General features: G+C 41.4%; 1 protein-coding gene across 12 annotated transcripts in view; it reads left to right on the top strand.

Annotated features, from left to right (window-relative positions):
- The window catches only part of CDC14A (cell division cycle 14A), a 186621-nt gene that overhangs the window by 34913 nt on the left and 130644 nt on the right, over positions 1-21064 (top strand). For all 12 annotated transcript variants that reach the window (XM_089300290.1, XM_089300287.1, XM_070077981.2 and 9 more), the window contains one exon: positions 2857-2949. In XM_089300290.1, the coding sequence (XP_089156416.1) occupies positions 2857-2949 (93 nt within the window). The remainder of the gene's footprint in view (positions 1-2856; positions 2950-21064) is intronic.

Below are 21064 nucleotides of genomic sequence, written 5' to 3'. Positions count from 1 at the left end.
ACTGGTGTCAAACTGTGGGGCAGAATGGCTCATAACAGGGAGGCTGGTTGTTGCAGGAGACAAATTAGGACATGGCCTGTGGCATGTAAGATTTTTTCTCTGTCACCATTCACTTGGAGTTCGTTTTGATTCCTCGAGCAATAGCCCAAATCTTGGTGATCTGACTGGGAAGATACCGCCAAGCCTTGCAAAGCAGATCATTTGGCTGTGGTACTTTTGCAAGTTAACTGAGAAAACAGAATTTTAGAAACATCTATGTGAGGCAAATGCTCGGAACTTTAACTGTTTTTCTTAAAGTCAGGCAGAAAGCTCTCTTAAAAAAAGTGTTATGTTTGCTTTCTGTGGGCAGCTTCTGGTGGGAAATATTTTATGGTAGCTTAAATTTCTAGGCAGATTTTGTGAAGACCATTTGTTGGCTGCCATGATTTCTGAAAGCTTGTAAAGCTTAAAATAGTCTTCTAAGGTCCTTAAAATTGTAATCTGTGTTCTATTTACTTAACCATATTTATGGGTATGGAAGAAAAAGAAGGCCTCCCTGAGAACTTTGCCCTCCCCTGGCGGTTCCTGTTCCAGATGGTCTCTGAATTCCATGTGCTTTAGAGTGAGCGAGAGAGAAAGCAAAGAATATAAGCACAAAACAAATTCTGAAAAGAAAGCAGGAAATGACTGTCAGCGATGAAAGAACAGCAATATACGTTGTCCCTTGTGGCGAGTAGGTTTATAAAATAAACACAGTTCCACATTATTAAGTGATAGCAAGAGCTTGTTCTAAAACTACGTTCTTAGCAGAGGAGAGCATCAGAACAGACAAGCTAAACTTCACGATGGATCACTGGCATAATGAAATGTACAGAGAGGGGCTGGGAACCAGAATACTGTTGAATCCTTGTGCCCAGTCTGACTTGTGTTTATGGAGAGCCTCACCTATGTCAGGAAGTCTTTAGGTATTTGAGATGCAGATGACTGGACATGCTTAGTTCAGAGGAGCTTCTGATCGCCTTTTGTTAAATGAAACACACCTTACTGATGGAGAACACTAAGTGGTGAAATCAACCAATCCATGGTAAAATAAAATAAACAGAAAAAAAGACGTGTCTCGGCAGTCAGTTTCAAATTGAAAAAGCAAGGAGAAGACAGGTATCAGCAGCTTGTAGTGACTTTGAAATCTCTAGCTGTAACTTGAGTTTATTTTTTAAAGATCTATTTATTTACTTGAGAGAGGCATAGTTACAGAGAGGTCTTCCTTCTGCTGGTTCACTCTCTTCAAATGGCCAAAGTGGCCAGAGCTGAGCCCATCTGAAGCTGGGAGCCAGGACCTTCATCTGAGTCTCCTATGTGGGTATAGGGGCCCACTTGGTGCAGGGGCCCAACCACTTGGACCATCTTCTGCTGCTTTCCCAGGCCATTAGCAGGAAGCTGGATGGGAAGTGGAGCAGCTGGGACTTGAACCAGCGCCCATATGGGATGCTGGCACCGCAGGCAGATGCTTAACCTACTACACCACAGGGCCAGCCCATAACTTGGGTTTATTAACTCCACTGACCCAGATAAAATATTTCCCGTCTATCTCATAGGTGTCTTTTCATAAGCCTTTCAAAATATAAAGGCATTGGCAAGAAGAGACATGTCTTTGAGCCAAACAGTAATTTTCAAAAGTCCAGTGAAAAAGGCACTGCAATGTCAGAACATGAAATTCTTGGTTAGCAAAGCAATGCCTGGCTGGGGTAAAGAGGGGTTTTCTGGCTCATTGCTGGGATGCCTGGGACTATGGTGTCTGTGGTTTTGTGCTGCAGCCAGACTGTTGTAGTTTCCTCCTAGAACGAACTTCAGAGTTGAGAGGGTTTCTTTGCCTGGAGACAACAGCCTGGTAAAGAAAGGTAAACACTTGAGCTGTTTTTACACTTTTAAAGGGATTCTAAGCCGGAATTCTCTGTTACACATTCTCTGGTCAATGTATAAGGTATAAAAAGCTGCTCTTTAGTTAATATGAATTGATAGGAAATATGAAAATGTGCTTATGTGACTGTGTTTTGTATTGTCAAAGTACGAAAACTGTTTTGAAATATGAGGAAACTGAGAATTTATTGAGTTGCGTTGATGTTCTTACTGCTTTGTATTTATTTGATTTTTTATTAATAATTTGGTTGCATTTTAGTAGATGTTTTTATTTGTCACTTCTTTTTACATTTAGCATGTGTGCTACATACCATGTTGTTTATTTGGATTCAAATACTTGAGCATGCAGCATATTGCCTGGCATGGAGCAAGTGCTTAATAACCGAATTGATGGATTTACTAATAGATGGTTACTAATAGATGGCTCATCTTTTTCCATTAACCATTTCATATAATTAAAAGGAGGTTATTAAAGAACACCATAGAAAGAAAATATTAATATTGGTTTATAAAGATGAAAACATCTAGAGATGACAACGAATTGGTTGACACACTTAAGAACACACCGTATAGTATGAAAAGTGTAGATAACTTTCTGTGAGTTGGAGTGACATGTAGGGAGTGAAAAAAAGTGAATGCATAATATATGAGAAAGAAGAAGAAATAATCAAACATGGTTCCTATTAAAACAGATGCCATTAATTTAATTCTATATCACTGTATCAATCTCCTTTTTGGAGAAAAACCTGTTATATTTTTAATTCTGATTATCATGATGGGCTGTCAAAGCTTCCCAGTCCCTCAAATGCTCATGTCCAAATGTCATTGACATTGAAGTTGAAAGCTGTGAAATTTTACAAATTGTGATGTTTGTTGAAAGTTGAGATGATGGTTATCATCTGTATATTTGAACATTGTCTCTAGGGTTACACTAACTCTTTTTTTATCCCTTCTTTGCAGTCATACAGTTTATCAAGAAAGAAAATAGTGCATTATACCTGTTTTGACCAACGGAAAAGAGCAAATGCAGCATTTTTGATAGGTGCTTATGCGGTAAGTACTGTCTTCATGGCTATTTTTTATAATCAGACCAGTGGAGTGCTAACAATGGCAGATAGAATCCAAGCCACTTTCCCAGAGGAACTGTGAGTCATAGCAGTATGGGGGTTGATCTGGAATGACTGGCATCAGTAGGGTGTTTACTCTGTAGATTTAATTTTTTAGTAGTGAGTGAAATAATCAAGCAACTGCAGTGTTAAATTGGACTCCACAGTTGTGTAGGTATTTTAATAAAAAGAATTCTTCACAAAGACATTGCCAGGAAAAATATTTCATATGTGTATATCTGCATATGAAATATAATATTGTGAGCCGGCGCCGCAGCTCAATAGGCTAATCCTCCACCTAGTGGCGCTGGCACACCGGGTTCTAGTCCCGGTCTGGGCGCCGGATTCTGTCCTGGTTGCCCCCCTTCCAGGCCAGCTCTCTGCTGTGGCCCGGGAGTGCAGTGGAGGATGGCCCAAGTGCTTGGGCCCTGCACCCCATGGGAGACCAGGAAAAGCACCTGGCTCCTGCCATCGGATCAGTGCGGTGCGCCGGCCACGGCGGCCATTGGAGGGTGAACCAACAGCAAAAGGAAGACCTTTCTCTCTCTGTCTCTCTCTCTCACTGTCCACTCTGCCTGTCCAAAAAAAAAAGAAATATAATATTGTGGAAGATTTATAAACACCGTTGAGGTGTTTCTTTTTTTGGGAGACGATGAAATCTTAGATTGCACAGGGAGGGGTGATGATAATGATGAATATTCTGTTCATCTATAGGTGTGGTTGCAGTATAAACCTTGCATGTATTACGGCTTCCCTAATTATTAGGAAAGATTTTCAAAAATAATTTTAATTAGAAATTTTGTTCTCTGTAAGCACTAAAATGTCCATGTGAATTACACATGTGAATTACTCAGATTAAAATATACTTATCTGAAATCAAGTCATGGGAACAAGCGTGTGTTTCCTACGGGGTTTTGTGCTGCTTTGTGAGCTTATTTGTGGATCCTTTGTCACAAGGGATTGCCATCAGAGAAGGGTCATCTGCCTGCTGCTCCCCACATGTCTTTCCCTCTCTGTCCCTCCCTCGCTCCCTTCTCTTTTCCTTGTTATCACTCATCCTTCCTGTTTTGTTGAGTGTGGTCCTTCACTTTGATAGAGTACCTCCAGAATTTTGGAAGGGAGTTTAGTTACAATAGATGCATGGATAAAACACTGAGATAAAATACATGTTTTGATGCAGAACTTTTCCATCACTTTCTGGCAACGAAAGGGAGTTGAAGCAGGCTTGGTGTGGTGGAGGAGGTGCTGAGGAAGCCTGAGCCTGTCTTCTGTGATTCTTACAGTCCTGAGCCATGGTGTAAAGTGATTGCAGTCTTGTCCGGGTCATTTCCCAACTGATTTTCTATTTTAATTTTAGAAATGTGCTGTCTCAGAGTGCTTTCAAAAATGTTTGTTTATTTATATTTGCTTGTAAGAAGGAGAATGAGAGTGAGAGAGAGAGAGACAGAGAGAGAGAGAGAGAGGGACCAGACTTTCATCCACTGGTTTACTCTTCGAATGCCCACAATGCCATGGCTGGACCAGGATGAAGTCAGGAGCCATGAATCCATCTGGGTCTCCCATATGAATGGCAGGTGGGTTGGAAGTGGAGTAGCTGGGACTTGAGTTGGTTCTCCAGTATGGGAGGAGGGTGGCTCCAGTAGTGATCTAATTGGCTCTACCACAATGCCTGCACTCCCACATCCCCTAAGAGAGCTTTTTGACATAAACTCTTAATCAAAATAAAACTAGGGGCAGACATTTGATGTAGAAATTTCTGTATTGGGGTGCTTGGTTCAAGTTCTGGCTCCTCCACCTCTGATCCAGCTTCCAGTTAATGTGCACCCTGGGAGGCAGCGGATGATGGCTCAAGTAGCTGAGTCCCAGTCACCCACGTGAAAATCCTGGATTGAGTTCCTGGCCTGGTCCAGCGCTTGCTGTTGCAGGCATTTGGGGGAATGAACCAGTGGAAGAAGATCTCTTTCTCTGCCTTTCAAATAAAATAAATGAAGTAAATAAAAAATTTAAGAAAAAAGAAACTATGAATTGTAGTTTTCCCTTCAAGAAAATTTTATAGTTTTTGTTGTATATTTGCATTTAATTGTTGACACAAATCTTGTAAGGAGATTGTCAATAATGTGCATTATACACCCATCTCAGATTTCATAGGTGTTAGATTTTGTGGTTGGATAACTTCCAGTCTTGGGGGGGATTCTTTGGCTACAAAGGACTGTTGGAACAGCCACATTGGCTACTTGGGACACACGAGGTGAGTGTGTTTTATCAACGAGAAGTCCTTAACCTTGAAGGTGTTCCTCATTTTTTTTTTTTAAGATTTATTTATTTATTTGAGAGGCAGAGTTAGAGACACACACAGAGAGAAAGAGAGATCATCTTCCATCTGCTGGTTCACTTCTCAAATGGCTGCAATGGCCAGGCTGAAGCCAGGAGCCAGGAGCTTCTGGGTCTCCCATGTGAGTGAAGAGGCCCAAAGACTTGGGCTATCCTCTGCTGCTTTCCCAGGTACACTAGCAGAGAGCTGGATCGGAAGTGGAACAGCCAGGACCTGAATAGGTGCCCAAAGAGGATGCTGGCACTGCAGATGGTGGCTTAACGCACTGTGCCACAGCACCTGTCCCTGTGTTCCTCATTTTAAATTTGGAATCTGTGCCCTTTCAAGGGGAATTGACTCCTAAATATTTTACAATAAGACAAACCTTTTCTTCTGACTCTTAGTTTTTGGTAAAATGTGCATAATTCCAGAGTTCCCTTGTCTACTTCATGGTTAGGCAAGTGTGTGTTTTATGGCTCTGTGTTATGTATCTGAATGTTATCTCACATGTTTTGTGGTGAAACAGAGCTCTTTATTCCTCTTCTCAAACTGATTTATTTGCCCAGTTGTCCCTTTTTCCGTAAATGAACTACCATCAGTGACTCACTAAACTGAAAGATGGCAGTCATTTTGATTCTCTTGTTATCCCTTCCCATGTTACACTCACTCGTGAGTTCAGTCAGCTCTACTTTCACAACACGTTGAATTGGGATACCTCTTTTCCTCTCCACGGCTGTCGTCCAGCCCGCTGAAGGGTTGTTGCTAGTCTGGATTGTTACCCCTGCCTCACACCTTGTTTCCTTTATCTATGCTTGCTTTCCTGTCATTAGGGTAATCTTTCAAGACTATAAGCTAGAACATGTTATTTCCCTGTTTCACAGCTGTCTACTGATTGCTCACTGTTGTTAGCATTAAATTCATCATCCTTACCAGTACTGTTAGGATTCTTTCTGGGCAGATGCCAGGTCTAGCACTTAAGACACTGGATCAGATTCTGGCATCCCACATTAGAGTACCTGGGTTCTACTCTTGGATAGGTTAGGATAGGATAGGATAGGATAGAATAGGTTCCGCTTTTGGTTAGGTCTCTGCTACCCACGTGGGAGACCTGGATGGTGTTCCCAGCTCTCTTCTTTGGCTTGACCCAGTCCTGGCCATCGTGGGCATCTGGAGAGTGAACTAGCAATTGGGAGTTCTGTCTGTCTGTCTTTCTCTCCCTGCCTCTCTCTCTCTTTTTTTTTTTTTTTTTTTTTTTTTTTTTTTTTTTGACAGGCAGAGTGGACAGTGAGAGAGAGAGAGACAGAGAGAAAGGTCTTCCTTTGCCGTTGGTTCACCCTCCAATGGCCGCTGCGGCCGGCGCACCATGCTGATCCGATGGCAGGAGCCAGGTGCTTCTCCTGGTCTCCCATGGGGTGCAGGGCCCAAGTACTTGGGCCATCCTCCACTGCACTCCCTGGCCACAGCAGAGAGCTGGCCTGGAAGAGGGGCAACCGGGACAGCATCCAGCGCCCCGACCGGGACTAGAACCCAGTGTGCCAGCACCGCAAGGCGGAGGATTAGCCTAGTGAGCCGCGGCGCCGGCTCCCTGCCTCTCAAAAACAAAAAAATCCTTTCTGATTTGGCCCCATCTGCCTTTATGATCTCCTTGCTCAAGCTACTCCTACCATGCAGGCCTTCTGTGAAAATTACAGATAATTACAGAAAATTACAGATAAATATCTTTGATATTTCTGTTCTGTTTGGAATTTTCTTCCATCAGAACTGTGTATACCGATTCCTTCTAATGTTTCCTTGTTAGAGGGGCTTTCTCTCAAATCCTACCCTGCCACTAGCACCTCAGCCACTTGCTAGTCCTCTGTTGTTTTATTTAGTATTACTACTATTATTATTATTTTCATTTGTGATAGGGAATGAGAGCCAAGAGAAAACTCCCATCTACTAGTTCATTTCTCAGAGGCCTGCAATGGCAGAAACTGGGCTGGGCCGAAGTTGAGAGCTGAGAACTTGATCCAGGTCTCCCATATGGGTGGCAAGAGTCCAATTAGTTGAGTCATCAGGGCTGCCTCCCAGGGTCTGATTAGCAGGAGGCTGGAATCAGAGGCTGAAGGTGGGAACTGAAATGAATGGAGGCACTCTAATATGGGCTGTGGTGTCCCAACCAGCTGCTTGACAGCTGGGCCAAACGTCTGCTCTGTTTTATTTTCTTTACTACACTGTACTATTTGAAATTACTCTGGCTGGGTATTATTATCTGTTCCCCAGACTAGAAGGTAGGAACCTTGTCTGCTTTGTTTATTGCTGTGTCTGGAGGTTGATGAAATACTTAACAAGGGGTGAGGCCCACGCCTTCCCTAGTTAAGTTGGAAGCTGACTGCAAAGTTGTGGCAGAGTCCTAGAGGCTTCCTGCTGTGCTGAATCAGGAGGAAGTCCTGGGTGGGGTATGGGAGGGGTCCCAAGGGTGAGACTAGGGTAGCCAGTATGGAGTAGGGAGGGGCCCTGGGGGCAGCAGTTGTTTATCAATTGGTGTGGGACTATTTCAGTTTTTGAATACCTAGCATCAGCTAAGAACTGTGCCTGGCTGGCACCTGGTAGATGTTTCATGAATATCTGTCAATGAGTGAATAACATGATGACAGAATATGAAATTTGTTCTCAAAATGATCATGTTGGACATGAAGTGTGAAGTGCTGTCTTCTTGTTACCAGAATACTTGTAACTGTGGTCTTTAACGTTGCAGACTCAAAGCAATAATCATTGACCAAGGGTGGTGTCTGGTATGCAAAATCACATCACTACCTTGCTTTTTAAAACTAATTTCTTGTTTTCTCATTTTTTTATTGTGGTAAAATACACATAGTATAAAATTTACTGCCTTGGCCATTTCTAAGTGTGCAGTTCAATGGTGTTAAGTGCTTTCGTTCTGTGCTGTAAGCATTGCCATGCTTTGCTCTTTTGAGTGTAACATTTTGTGGTGAACATGATGTGTGCACCAAGTCATGGCTGTGCTTGTGGTTTCTCCTTTCTATGATAATTTCAAGTATGTCACTGGAGCATTTGTGGCCTCTTCCCCTGTCTCTAAGTGGGGGAGAGTTTGTGTACTTTGTATCTCATAGAACTGTGCAGTAGGGAATCCACAGGGAAGGGAGTCCCCTCAGAGTGACCTTAAAGCCAAGCTGGCTGGAATATGGTGGCTTCAGGAGATCACAATGACATTTAATGGATGACTTATACCCCTAGCAGGGAAGTCCCTCCAGGTGAAGGACATCTGCTATCCCTAAGCTGTGACATGGTGTTCCTTGAGATGGAGGGCTCAGTTTTTAAAAAGTCAACTTTGTCCCTTCCTGAGTAATGCTAAGTACAATTTTAATTATAATGTTTAGATCATCATTAAAAAATTAGAAGTATGAATTAGGTTCTTACCATGTGGCTAAAGACTAAGTCCTCACAAGTACCAGTGTTAATGTACTATTTTCAGTTTACTTGCTTATATAGCAAGGAGGTCAAGGAGAATACAGATTAGGCCTTGATGATTCAAGAGTTGTAAAAGAATATATATGAGAAGTTAAAATTAGTGTGATTGTTTGGCTTAGAACATTGAGTTCAGAGTTATTAAAGAAGTAAGATTCCCCCCCCCTCCCCCAACCCCAGATGTATGGAGGATATGTAAACAGAGGAGGCAATCACATTGTGTTTTCATTAACCTGCTTGTTAAGTCCTTGCTAAATGAGAGGTCTGCATTGTGTGCTAATCGGGACTATCCTGAATCAGATGTCATGTCTGAATAGGGCATGACAAGGCTGAGATTTGTAGACTTTCTAACCACATAAATGTCTGTTCTTTGTCTTGTAGACTACACTTAAGGCCTAGATAGATATATTTGAAAGCTAAGTCTGCTACTAATTGCAAAGAAGCCATTCTCCAGTAGTTGAGACTTTAGCATAGCCAGAGGCTTGGCTTTGAATCCATTGTAAATTACAAGTCTTGAGCAAGTAGTTTCACTTATCCACACTACTGTGTTTCTCATCTTTGAAACGGGTAATAATAGTCCACCTTACTAAGTTGTGATGAGGACTGAAAGAGGTCATACACATATACAGGTGTCACTGGTGCGGAGTGCAGTATGTGGCATGTAAGCACTGTAGGAGTGCCTGGTAGCTCTGGCTGTTGAAGCTGTGTGGCTTTCCAAAAAGTTTTCTGAGCCAATCTCCTACTTCCTATTCCCCATTTCTGTGTTTAAAGCTTTAGGCTCCCCCTCCCCTAAGATCTTCCCCCTCCTTTTCTGCTTATCTTCCCTCCTGTCTACCCCATTTATACTTAAATCCTTTTGTGGCTCAATAACCCCTCAGATGGTTGTTAATCTGAATACTGCTTAGCATAAATCACTGGAAGGTGTGTGTGTGAGCTCCCCCCCCCCCATGTTATTTACATTTTACAGGATAATCAAATTAATTTCTCATTTGTGAGATATGTAGTCAAATATGTGCTCCTTGTTTTAGATATTTAAATGGTGAAAAGTGCTACTTCATTGTTTAACTAATTATTTTTTCTTTATTATAATGTAACTTATTGTTCTAGTAGTTTCATTTCTAGGTTTCCTAACTTTTTAAATGTCTCATGATTTTAAATGTGTTTCCTGTATTTGGACCATTTAAGAGTTGAAAAGTGGCTTCTGTGTCTTTCTTTAAAAAAAAAAAAAGTGAAGCCACTTCCCTGCCGCTTTTTATTAATAGGTGCGGATCACTAGAAGTCACGCCCTGAGTCTGAGCTTCTGTTAGGAAGTGTGTGGGCCTTGAGCTCTATGGCTCACAGTGCTGTATTAGTAAGCACTTCTGTACACCTGCATACAAAGATGGCTGGTTGCCAATACTGCTAACGGAGGTACTCAGCACCGGGTTATCTGCTGAATATTTGGGAATTACATTCAGAACACTATCATCTAAAAGTGGTTAGTGTGTGTTTGTATCATTGGATAGAAACATCATTGGCTAACTAACTGTGAATTTGTTCTAGTTTTTATTATTTGGACCAGACATGTTAGTTTCTTTATTCTCTAACTCACAAGTCACCAAACATTGTGATATCAGAACTGGTTTGTCATTAAAAAATGATAAACAAGTGTCATTTAAAATAAAGATAAAATGCTCAAAAAGAATATTGGTGTAAGAGAATACAGGCATTGACTTTATAAAATTTGTTAAAGCAGCAATGTAACGGATGTCAGCCACTTTCGTTCTGTCCCCCTTCACAGTGGCTTCTTGGTGAGTTTGGAGAGGAAGGGAGGGGAAGCACATGACTGGGGCAGGTCAGTTTCCTGTTGCAGTTCCTTCCTTTTATAGTTTGATGGGCAAGAACCCTTTTGTGATACTCCCTATAAATGGGCCAGACAGCCTCTTCTTGCACAATTATGTTTTTGATGGCTTTGAAGCAGGCCAGTCTCCCTCTCATCATATAACATTTTCAGTTTCAAGCACTTTGAGATTGGGGGTTGTTGCTCTTGTGCATAGAGCAAGGTCGTTTCTTAGTCAACTGTCCTTGTGTGTTTCGTTTAGCTGTGGGCTAGTAAAATTAGCTGTTTGCTTTACATTTGTGGGAGGTGTCTCAAATTACATTGCATAAGTCTTTTCACCTTTTTTGTTTCTTTTCTCTTTTTGGCATAGTGATAACGTACTTCCTCAGTACTGTAAATGAACTCTCAAATTTATGTACATATAACACAGCTACACACACACACATACAACACACACGCACACTTTTAGTACTATATACTTAGTGTTCTTATATTTAGTGTGCATGTGCTTACAATGATTTACTCACACATTGCTGAATCTTGCTAGTAGCCTCAGAATGACATATGCTTTTAAAAAGTTTATTTGTTGCGGCTGGGGTAGTGGTACAGTGGGTTAAGCCACCACCTGGAATGCTGGCATCCCATATGAGTGCCAGTTCAAGTCCTGGCTGCTGCATTTGCAATAACAACTCCCTACCACAGTGCCTGAGAAAGCAGCAAAAGATGGTCCAAGTCCTCGGGCCCCTTTGCCATGCACAGAAGAGATTGGATGGAATCATTTAAAAGCTAGAATGCTTAAAGATAAATTATGAAGTCAAAATGAATTGTAAAAATAATAGCAAGAATCACTGTATTTTGAGGCATTAGTTTTTTTAAAGTTACTGATTGAAATAAGGTGTTTTATATAGAACTGAAATAGGCTTTATACCAAATGCAGACTTTTAAGATTAATATTATGCATGATTGTCTTAATTTTAGTGCCAACTTTGTTTTTTATTTATGCATAAACATGGGTACTAATGTAGATAATTTTTAAACAGCTGTTCTTGCAAATTTTAGGATTATCTTCAGTAAGAAATAATTCAAATGCTTAAGAGTATTAGAAAAAATTTAAAAAATTATTTGAGAAGCAGAAGGACACACAGAGAGATATAATAGAGCTCCCACCACTCACTGGTTCACTCCCTAAATGCCTGTAATAGCTGGATCTGGGCTGGGCAGGAGCCAGGAGTCAGGAGCCAGGAACTCATGCCATGTCTCCCATGTGGGTGGAAGGAACCCAATTACTTGAACCATTACTGCTGCCTCCCAGGGTTTGCAGGGAGCTGGAACCAGGAGCCAGAGTGGGTATTGAATTTAGGAACTCTGATATGGGTCAAAGGCACCTTAACTGCTAGGCTAAATGCTTGCTCTCTAGAAATGTTTAAACAGAATTGAATTTTCAAAAGTTTTACCTGCGTACATTCATTATAAAAAATAATCAGAAAATAAGCACCCAATGTCTGAATACATGCATTTCCAGAGTGTGCCTGATGATGTATTTGCCATGTGTGATATGAAAGCATGTCCTGTACATCTCTACTTGGGCTTTACCTGGTATTTACTGAGTTGGGGCCGTTGCTATTCGAATTTATACAAATATCTGGACAGAGCAGGTTCACATTTAGACATCACTCAAGTACTAGATACAGGTTTGCTTATCAATGAGATGGTTACTAGAAAGCACACATACAGAAGCTGGATGTCATCTTTCCAAAATTTATGCAAAATGAGATTATTTGCCCAATGAATACACCTTGATGAAATGTGATACTGAATGCATTTCTCTGTGTTTGCTGTTTTAATTTACAAATAAAGCACATACTAATTAAAAATAGATGCACTTTTTCAGGCTCACTGAATTATGTCCCCAGGAAATTCACTAGGCAGAGCCCGGCTCCAGTCCTACTTTCTCATGTTTCAGTTGTAGAACCTGAGCCCAGAGAGGTTATCTGAGGTCAGACCCAACAGGTGAAGAGAGACTGGAATTCAGAGCTCTAAGTTCCCAGCTGGGAGCTTTGTCCAGTTCAGGGGGTAACTGAGCAGTGCTAGTTTAAGGATAATATACTGCTTCTAAACCATGACAGTCTGTGGAAGAGTGAAAACAGCCTGTAGTGTGGATGGGTAGAATGTTCCAGTAGAGAGCAGTGTTACTGTAGTGTCTCAGATGCACTAGTCACACCCTTCTCTTCCAGGCAGCATCTGAGCTTTCATTCTGGCCAATGGGCTAAGCACACTACATACTATTGTGCACTGACTGGGTGCAGTGGTAACTCTTCTCATATTTCCTTTGGTGATGTCCTCGGAAGTCTTAGGGTAGGTCCAAGTGTAAGGAATGGTAGGGGAATAGCAGAACCAAGGAATGAAGTGATTTCATTCTGTTTCTCAGAACAGAATTTTTCAAGCTTTTTTTTTTTTTGCTGTAATTCACCATAAAGCTATTTTACATCTGCATTACAACTTAGTACACACACACGTACACACACATCTTTCACATGTATGATAGAATCAAGAGGTTCATGAAACAATTGTTACCATACATGGTGAAGCCTACTGATATTTTATATTCTGCTCTATATTATTAAGAAGATTGTCAGGGGCTGGCTTCATGGTGTTGTGGGTAAAGCTGCCACCTGCAAGACGGCATCCCTTATGGGCACCAGTTCGAGTTCTGCCTGCTCCACTTCTGATCCAGCTCGCTGCTAATGGCCTGGAAAAGTAGTGAAGGGGGGCCCAAGTGCTTGGACCCCTATAGGCATAGTGGCAGACCTGGAAGAAGTTCCTAGCTCGTGGCTTTGGCCTGGCTCAGCCCTGGCCATTGTGGCCATTTGGGGAGTAAACCAAAGGATGGAAAATTTCTCTCTCTCTCTGGGTCTCCCTCTTCCTGCTTATATTTTTCTCTCTACCTCTGTAGCTCAAATAAATAAATATTAAAAAAATTGTCTTTCTCATTATATTGATTTTGTTCCTCATTAGTGGGTTATGATCTACAGTTTACAAAACAGCCCTTACTGTGTTTAGCTCCATTTACATATTTTCTAGGGCATTGAATTTGGCACTGAATGTACAGGTGATTGTTTGCCTGGTCCAGTTTAGTCTGTGATTATGGTTAGGGTACATTTAACATGACCAGTTTAAGAAAACCCTCAGAGGCTCCTGTCTCTAAATAGCAAGATGTGCAACTGGCCCCAGATGGTTTTTATTCAGTTGATACTTGAGTCTTGGGCAAAGGTGAATTTGTAAAATGATTTATCTTTTTTTACCTCCCTTTGATCTAAATCACTGTTACCCTCAAATGTCTCCTTTTCTCCTTCTTTCTTCATAGCAACCAACACGTGCATTTATTTAGTTGGGGACAGCCTCAAATGAGAAAAGCCTGTGTTTGGGTCAGCACTGGGGCCCGTGCTTCCCTGGCCTATTGGGTCTAAGCTCCACAGGGGACTTGGTTTCTAAGTTTGAACTGATGAGTAATGTAGTGCCCTGTTCTCTTTGTCACAAGGCATTTTACACTTTATCCAGGTTTTTTTGTATATGTCCATTTTATTTAAAGAATTTGTTTTCTGTTGATCTAATGAGTAAAATTGTATCCTTTCCTCTATTATGGAAAGTGAATTCACAGCATTAAAAACCCTCTGCATATGTTTTTTGTGAACTTTTCAATAAAGGAGGTACTAACTACATTTATGTGAAGGCTGCTGTGTTGTTTAGGTCCCTAAGATTTTTTTAGTGGTCAGAATATGGTTGTCATGTTAATAAATGTAGACTGTGCCCATTTAAAGTCTTCGCTTCCCATGTTAGGGCCCCTCTGTCCCTGTGTCTTTCTTAATTATATTTCTTGTTTTTCTGTCTCAGCCTTGCTTCCTCTGTGCCATCTTCCCCCAAAGGCTTGTAGGGCCTTTCAATTTTCATTATGGAAATACGAGGTTTTAATTGATGAGGAGCTAAAGCCAGGGATGTAGTTAGACAACCAATTCATGGGTAATAAAAGTACACAGTATGACTGGGAAGGTGTTGCCTCAGTGTAAAAGAAATATTTAGATGGCTGCAGTGCCTCAAAGAATTATTTAATAGGGAAGTAACTAACATTCATGGTTCACAGTTTCAAATTAATGAGCAGACAGACAAGCCTTTCCGTGTGAATATGCATACTGTAGGATGACTCAGACTCGCAATTCTTTCGAGAGTGGGTGTGTGAGTCATTCCGTGGGCCTGCTTTGTGAAATTTCTTAGTTAATTAAAAAAAACCCTGATGCCCTTCTCAGATACACTTTCCCGATGTTTTCTCCCTAATTAGTTTGCCTACACCCTGCTGCCTCCCCACTCCCAGCTGTTCACTTTATCATTTTTTTTTTACCTACCTGACCCAGAACAAGGCTTGCTTTTAGCTTTTCTCACTTTGTCTTGCAGTTAATTGTGCATAACATAATCTACTAGAATGGCTCTTTGCAGTTACCTGCTCTGCAATCTTTCTTCTATTAGAACAAGCTTCCTGAGTAAGGAGATGAGTCCTAACTCATATTTGTGTCCCAGTGTCCAGTATAATGCTTATCTCTGCTGTTTGTTTTTAAAAGATTTATTAATTTACTTGAAAGACAGAGTTACAGAAGAGAGAGAGAGAGAGAGAGGGAGAGAGAAAGAGATTTTCTGTCTGTTGTTTAACTCCCAAATGGCTCCAACTGCCAGGACTGGGCCAGGCTGCAGCCAGGAGCTCGGAACTCCGTTTGGGTCTCCCATGTGGGTGGCAGGGATCCAAGTACTTGGGGCATCATCTTCTGCTTTCCCAGGCACATTAGCAGGGAGCTGGATTGGAAGTGGAGCATCCAGGACTTGAACTAGTGCTCATATTGGATGCCGTTGTTGCAGGAGGCAGCATACCCTGCTGTGCCACAGTGCTGACCCCTGTCTCTGCTGTTTTACTGGATGAAAAAATGAAGGAGATAGCCAACAGCCCTGGAGGGAATTTTGATTCCCCATGGTAACTGAGATCATGTTAGCAGCATGTAAGAAATGATGCAGACAGACTCCAGGTTCAGAGTCTTTATCATATAATAGTAGACCCCTCTTATGCACAGTTTCACTTTTTGTGGTTGCAGTTATCCATAGATAATCATGGGTCACAAATACTGAGTGGAAAATTCCAGTAATGAACAATCCCTAAGTTTTAAATTGTACCATTCTTAGTAGGGCTGTGATGAAATCTCATGCTCTCTTTCGCGTGGGCTATGACTTTTCTCTATGTTCTGTATGCACACTGTATACACTACATACCTGTTGGTTGCTTAGTAGCCATGATGGTTTTCAGATTGACTATGGCTGCTTTGGCTGTATGGTAGTTCTTGTGCACAATTCTTATGTAATGCTCAGTCATGATACCTATGTCATTCACCTCACTTCATCTCCTCAGGTAGGCAATGTATCATCTCACATAACCGCAAGAAGGTGAGGACAGTACAATAAGATATTCAGAGAGAGCAAGAGGGAGAGAGTCTACATTCACTCAATTGTTACTACAGTAGAGTGTTACAATTCTTCTGTTTTATTTTTGGCTGATTTTGTTAATCTCCTGTTGCCTAACTTATAAGCTAAACTTTATCATAGGTATGTAGATAGTGACAAAAATAGTATATGCATGGTTCAGTACTTGTAAAGTTTCAAATGTCTACTGTTGCCTTGGAACATGTCCTCTGAGGACTAGTCAGCATTGCTGTTCTCTTAGCCCTGGGCCCTGCCTAGACTGCTGTCACTGAGGCCTCCGCTGCAGCGCTTCTGATCTGAAATGAGCTGCTTGTCAACACACGTGGGCTGGACCCATCCTGGACACTGAGTTTACGAATATGTTTCTAGCATTACAGGAATCAGGGAAGCCTTACATCCTTTGGTTTGAATGTGGTGGAATATTTATGTTCCCTTCAGAAATATTTGAAGCTTTGAGAACATTCTCAGTGTCTTCAAGTGGGTTGTAGTTTTGGTAACAAGCTACATATTTTATCCAGAGCCAAGATTCATTTTTTTTCCTAGAGACACATATGTGAAATATAATGGAAATAGTGACAAAATGGGGTTAGCATTCTAAAACAGTTTCTAAAATCATTTTGTTTTCCTGTCTGCAAATCAGATGTATCAGTTAAAAGATCTCAAGACTTTTAGGATATCCTGGCATTGGACTTGTGCTATCATTAGTACATAGTTAAAATATAGTAGATACTAGATTTTATGTATAAATGATGAAAATATTTTACTTCTGAATTCATGGAAGAGGAAATCAGATTAAGTTGTTAAGTAAGATCCTTGTATTACATTTAATTTTTTTAAAAAAATTTACCCAGAATGTGGACCTTAGGATTCCCTCTTTTAATTCCATTGCACATTTTTGGCAGTGGCGGCGGCGGTTGCTGCTGCTGCTGCTGCTGCTACTTCTTGTTCTTCTTGTTCTTCTTCTTGTTCTTTTTCTTCTTGTTCTTGTTCTTCGTCTTCGTCTTCGTCTTCTTCGTCGTCTTCTCTTCCTTCTTCTCCTTCTTCTCCTTTTCCTTCTCCTCCTCCCTTCTTTCTTCTTTCTTCTTCTTTACCATTGGTTGACCTAGACCTTGGGGTAGATACTTCAGGATGAGATTGAGCATCTCTGATTTTTACCTATCTACCCTGATTAGGGTGGGAATGAGCGATCCAGAAAATAGGTTGCTCTGTGCAGCACTAACTGCTTTAGGGGAGCTGTACACTGTGATTCCTCATCAATTTACAGAAAAGACACACCTCAGAGAGGAGCCCTCCCTGCCTACCCCACCCCTCTTTGTCCCTATCCTCACTGTACTAGGACACCCAGAGGAATGAAGGAGGGACTGGTCACAGGAGGCAGAAGTGGGATATTCCAGTCTTCTTCCTCTCAACCTTGTTACCGGAGTGTGTACTTTGAGTTACTCATCTTTCATCTTCCATTCTGGGTGCCTTTCTCGCTCCATTTCTGTTTTCCCTACTTCTTCCCCCTCTCTTTTCTTCCTCTCTTCTCACAACTTCTCTCTTCTTATGGCTTTGCTTTTCTTTCCTCTTTCTCCTCCTTTCTTAATTAGCTCATCTAAAGAATAGTGGTATTGTTATCATTGGAGCTTTTTGGTCACTTGTAATAGAAACTGGCCCTAAGGTACTCAAGCTCATAGCTTAATCATGAATTTCCTGGTAACTTAGTCAAAAAGGGGGACAGTGGAGAGTTCCATGGCCTCCACTGTTTAAGAAAATCTATTCCTTTTAATAGGGGACAGTCTTTTCCTCTCCCATTCTCGCAGTTTCATTTGTTTGTTCATTGAACAAATATCCATTGAGCACCTGTGCCAGAAACCTTGGCACTAAAGATATAGCAGTGAACAAGAGAGTTAAAATCCCTGTCCTTACAGACAGAAGGTCAGTCATGGTGGTCGGGTGTGACATGCTGGTAACTGGCTGCATCCTTCAGGTTGAAAGTTCAGAGAAACCCTCTGTGAGGTGATGGCAGTTACACTGTTGAGGAGGAAGAACCTTCTAGGCAGAGAGGATAGCATGTGCAAAGAGCTTAGGATGGGAATGACTGCAGCACCATGGCCAAGAGTGTGTAGAGTAGGAGCACCAGAGTGAAGAGGCCGATGTGCAAGGGAGATGATCGGAGGTCCCTGCCAGGCTTGTAGGTGCGGTTAAATTTGGGTTTTATTGTCCATGACATGGGAAGCTGTCAGAGAGTTGAAATGATCTGATGTGCCTTAGAAAGACTTTTAAACACATCTTTTAGAACTCAACTTGATGCTCTCCATGGTACAGTTATCTCTATGATTTGAATTCTTTCTTGCTCTGATACCATAGTGATATGATTATCTACCTGTCTGGCTTTCCTGTTGTTTTCATTTTGATATCCCTCAGATACAATATGGTACCTACAAGTTGACACATGAACAAAGAGGTGGATTTGTTACATGAGTTGTAAAGGACACTGGCTAAGCCTATTGATGTTCTCCTGGAATTTTATCTGGAGTGTAAACGTCCTTTCTTATGTCAACGATCTCTTCATAGATAAGAGGATAATGTTTATTTGTAGTTCTGTGATATAATTCAGGTGATTAGCCTTCTGAGTTATATAAGGAGAAAGCTTATAACAATGGGCCTCCGACCAGAAATACCCATGGGGCAGACTTCATATTTGGTGAATTAGAATGCCAGGGAGAAGTCAGGATATCTGTCTGTTAAAATATTTTTAAATGTTTTTCTGAGGAGAACTTGAAGTTGGGGCCCCTTGGGTTGGGATAGTGGATGAAGTCAGGAGCCCAGTGGCACGCACTTTGTTCCTGATATTACCCGTGGTGCATGGTACCAGGAACTCTGGTGAATGAGGAAATGAATCTCTGCTCACTTCCCTTTCCTGTCTCCTTCTGCTTTCAGATTTTCCTTATTCCTAATAAACCTGCAGTGCATATCTTACTGCTGGTCAAACTATGGAGTGAGAAATTGCTGACCAGCGTTGAAGGGGGGCTGTTTTCTTGAAGAAGTGAGGTCTGCCCACATCTGAGAGCCAGAATAGGAGGGAAATTTCAAATAGGGGCTGGTGTTGTGCTGCAGTGGGTTAAGCCGCCATTTGCAATGCTGACATCTTATATTGGAGCACAGGTTCGAGTCTTGGCTGTTCTGTCTGTGATCCAGCTTCCAGTTAGAAGATGGTGAAAGTACTTGGGTCCCTGCTACCCACATGGAATACCTGGATAGGGTTCCAGGCTCCTGGCTTCTGCCTGGTTCACAGGCTGTTGCAGCTATTTGGGGCGTGAACCAGTGGATGGCTGATCTCTTTCCTTCTCTGTCTCTCCATCTCTTTCTCTCTATTAATCTGTTTTTCAAAAACATAATTAAATACATCTTTTCTTTAAAAAAAAGAAATTCCAAATAGTTGCAGAAAAAGTAGCTAGACTGATGGCATATTACATACTTTGGGTATGTGTGCCCTAGATTTGTTGGTTGGGTTTCATTGAGTTTTATTTAAGTTGGAATTATCTTTACTTGTCTCCATTCTACTGTCTGAGGAAGTTAGTAAGCTAACATATTTAGGGGAAAAAGTTACTTAAACAAATCTATGCATGTTTAACAATGATTGATTTTTTTTCTTCTGGAAGGACAACCCTGTCATGTGGCATGTGTTTGAACAGTTCAGGCCAATGCATAGGAGAATTGCCACAGAACCCTTTCTGCAAACACCTGACTGGTGGGCAAGGGCAAAGCTCTTGTTTCTCCTTCATTCTCTAAGCAACAACCCTTTTGTAAATATGGAAAGAGAACAACCAGTTCCTTGTTTGCCTTCATTGTTAGCTTTCTATTCTTGAGTGAGTTCAGAGAACAGTAGGCTGCAAGTTACCATGAGATCCTAGACCTGAAATTCAGTTCACATGCTGTGTGGCTTCTGCCTTTGATGTTGGGATATCTTACCTACAGGTTTCTGAAAATTTGAAAAGAATAAGATGACTATATTTGAAAAGGCTTTAATTTTTTTAATTAAAATAGTTTATTTTTACTTATCCTTAAGTTAAGAAAAGTTTCCTCAGGTACACACTGTACTTACTAGAATGAATATATTGTATCATCTGGTCTCCCTCCTTACTCCTCTCAGGAGATCAGTTTGTAAGGTGCACTGAATCAATGGGAAGAAGCTACCCACCCCTACCCCTCCCTACCCCAAGACGGCTTCCACCCCTGGCAAGTTTGTTGTCCTCCTTCTTCCTGTGGGAGCCCAGAAAGTTTTTGACTTTTTTTTTTTTTAAAGTAATGCATTTACTTATTTGAAAAGCAGAATTACAGAGGAAGAAAGAGGGGGAAGACACAGAGAGCCAGAGAGAGAGAGAGAGAGAAAGAGAGAGGGAGAGGAAGAGTCTTCCATTTGCTGGTTCGCTCCCCAGATGGCCACAATGGTCAGGGCTGGGGGTCATGTAAAAGCTAGGAGCCAGGAAGTGCGTCTGTGTCTACCACATGGGTGTTAGGGGCCCAAGCACTTGGACCGTATTCTGTTTTCCCAAGTACACAGCAGGGAGTTAGATCAGAAGAGGAGCCACTGGGACTGGAACTGTGCTCATGTGGGATGCTGGCATTGCAGGCAGCTGCTTCACTCACTGTGCCACAATTCCAGCCCCTTTTGACATTTTTCTTAACAATTATTTCCTTCCAGTAACATCAAGAAAGATTTTCTCTTCCTACTGCCTCAGATTTGAAATCAATCCTAATCATAATTTCAAATATTGAGGAAAGTTAGAGATTTTTGAAGTAGAATTAGATATAAGCAAATATCAAACATTTTAAGTTAACTCAAGACTTACTTTAGAAGTTTTTTTTAAGACTTATTTTATTTGTTTGAAAGGCAGGGTTGGAAAGAGAGAAAGAGGAAGAGAGAGAGAGAGAGAGATCTTTCATCCTCTGGTTCACTACCCAAAT

This window comes from Oryctolagus cuniculus, chromosome 7 (genome assembly GCF_051225735.1).
Source record: "Oryctolagus cuniculus isolate XC-2025 breed Fujian yellow rabbit chromosome 7, ASM5122573v1, whole genome shotgun sequence".
Lineage (NCBI taxonomy): Eukaryota > Metazoa > Chordata > Mammalia > Lagomorpha > Leporidae > Oryctolagus > Oryctolagus cuniculus.
Note: the sequence above shows the minus strand (reverse complement) of the source record. Positions and strands in the feature narration are given on the sequence as shown.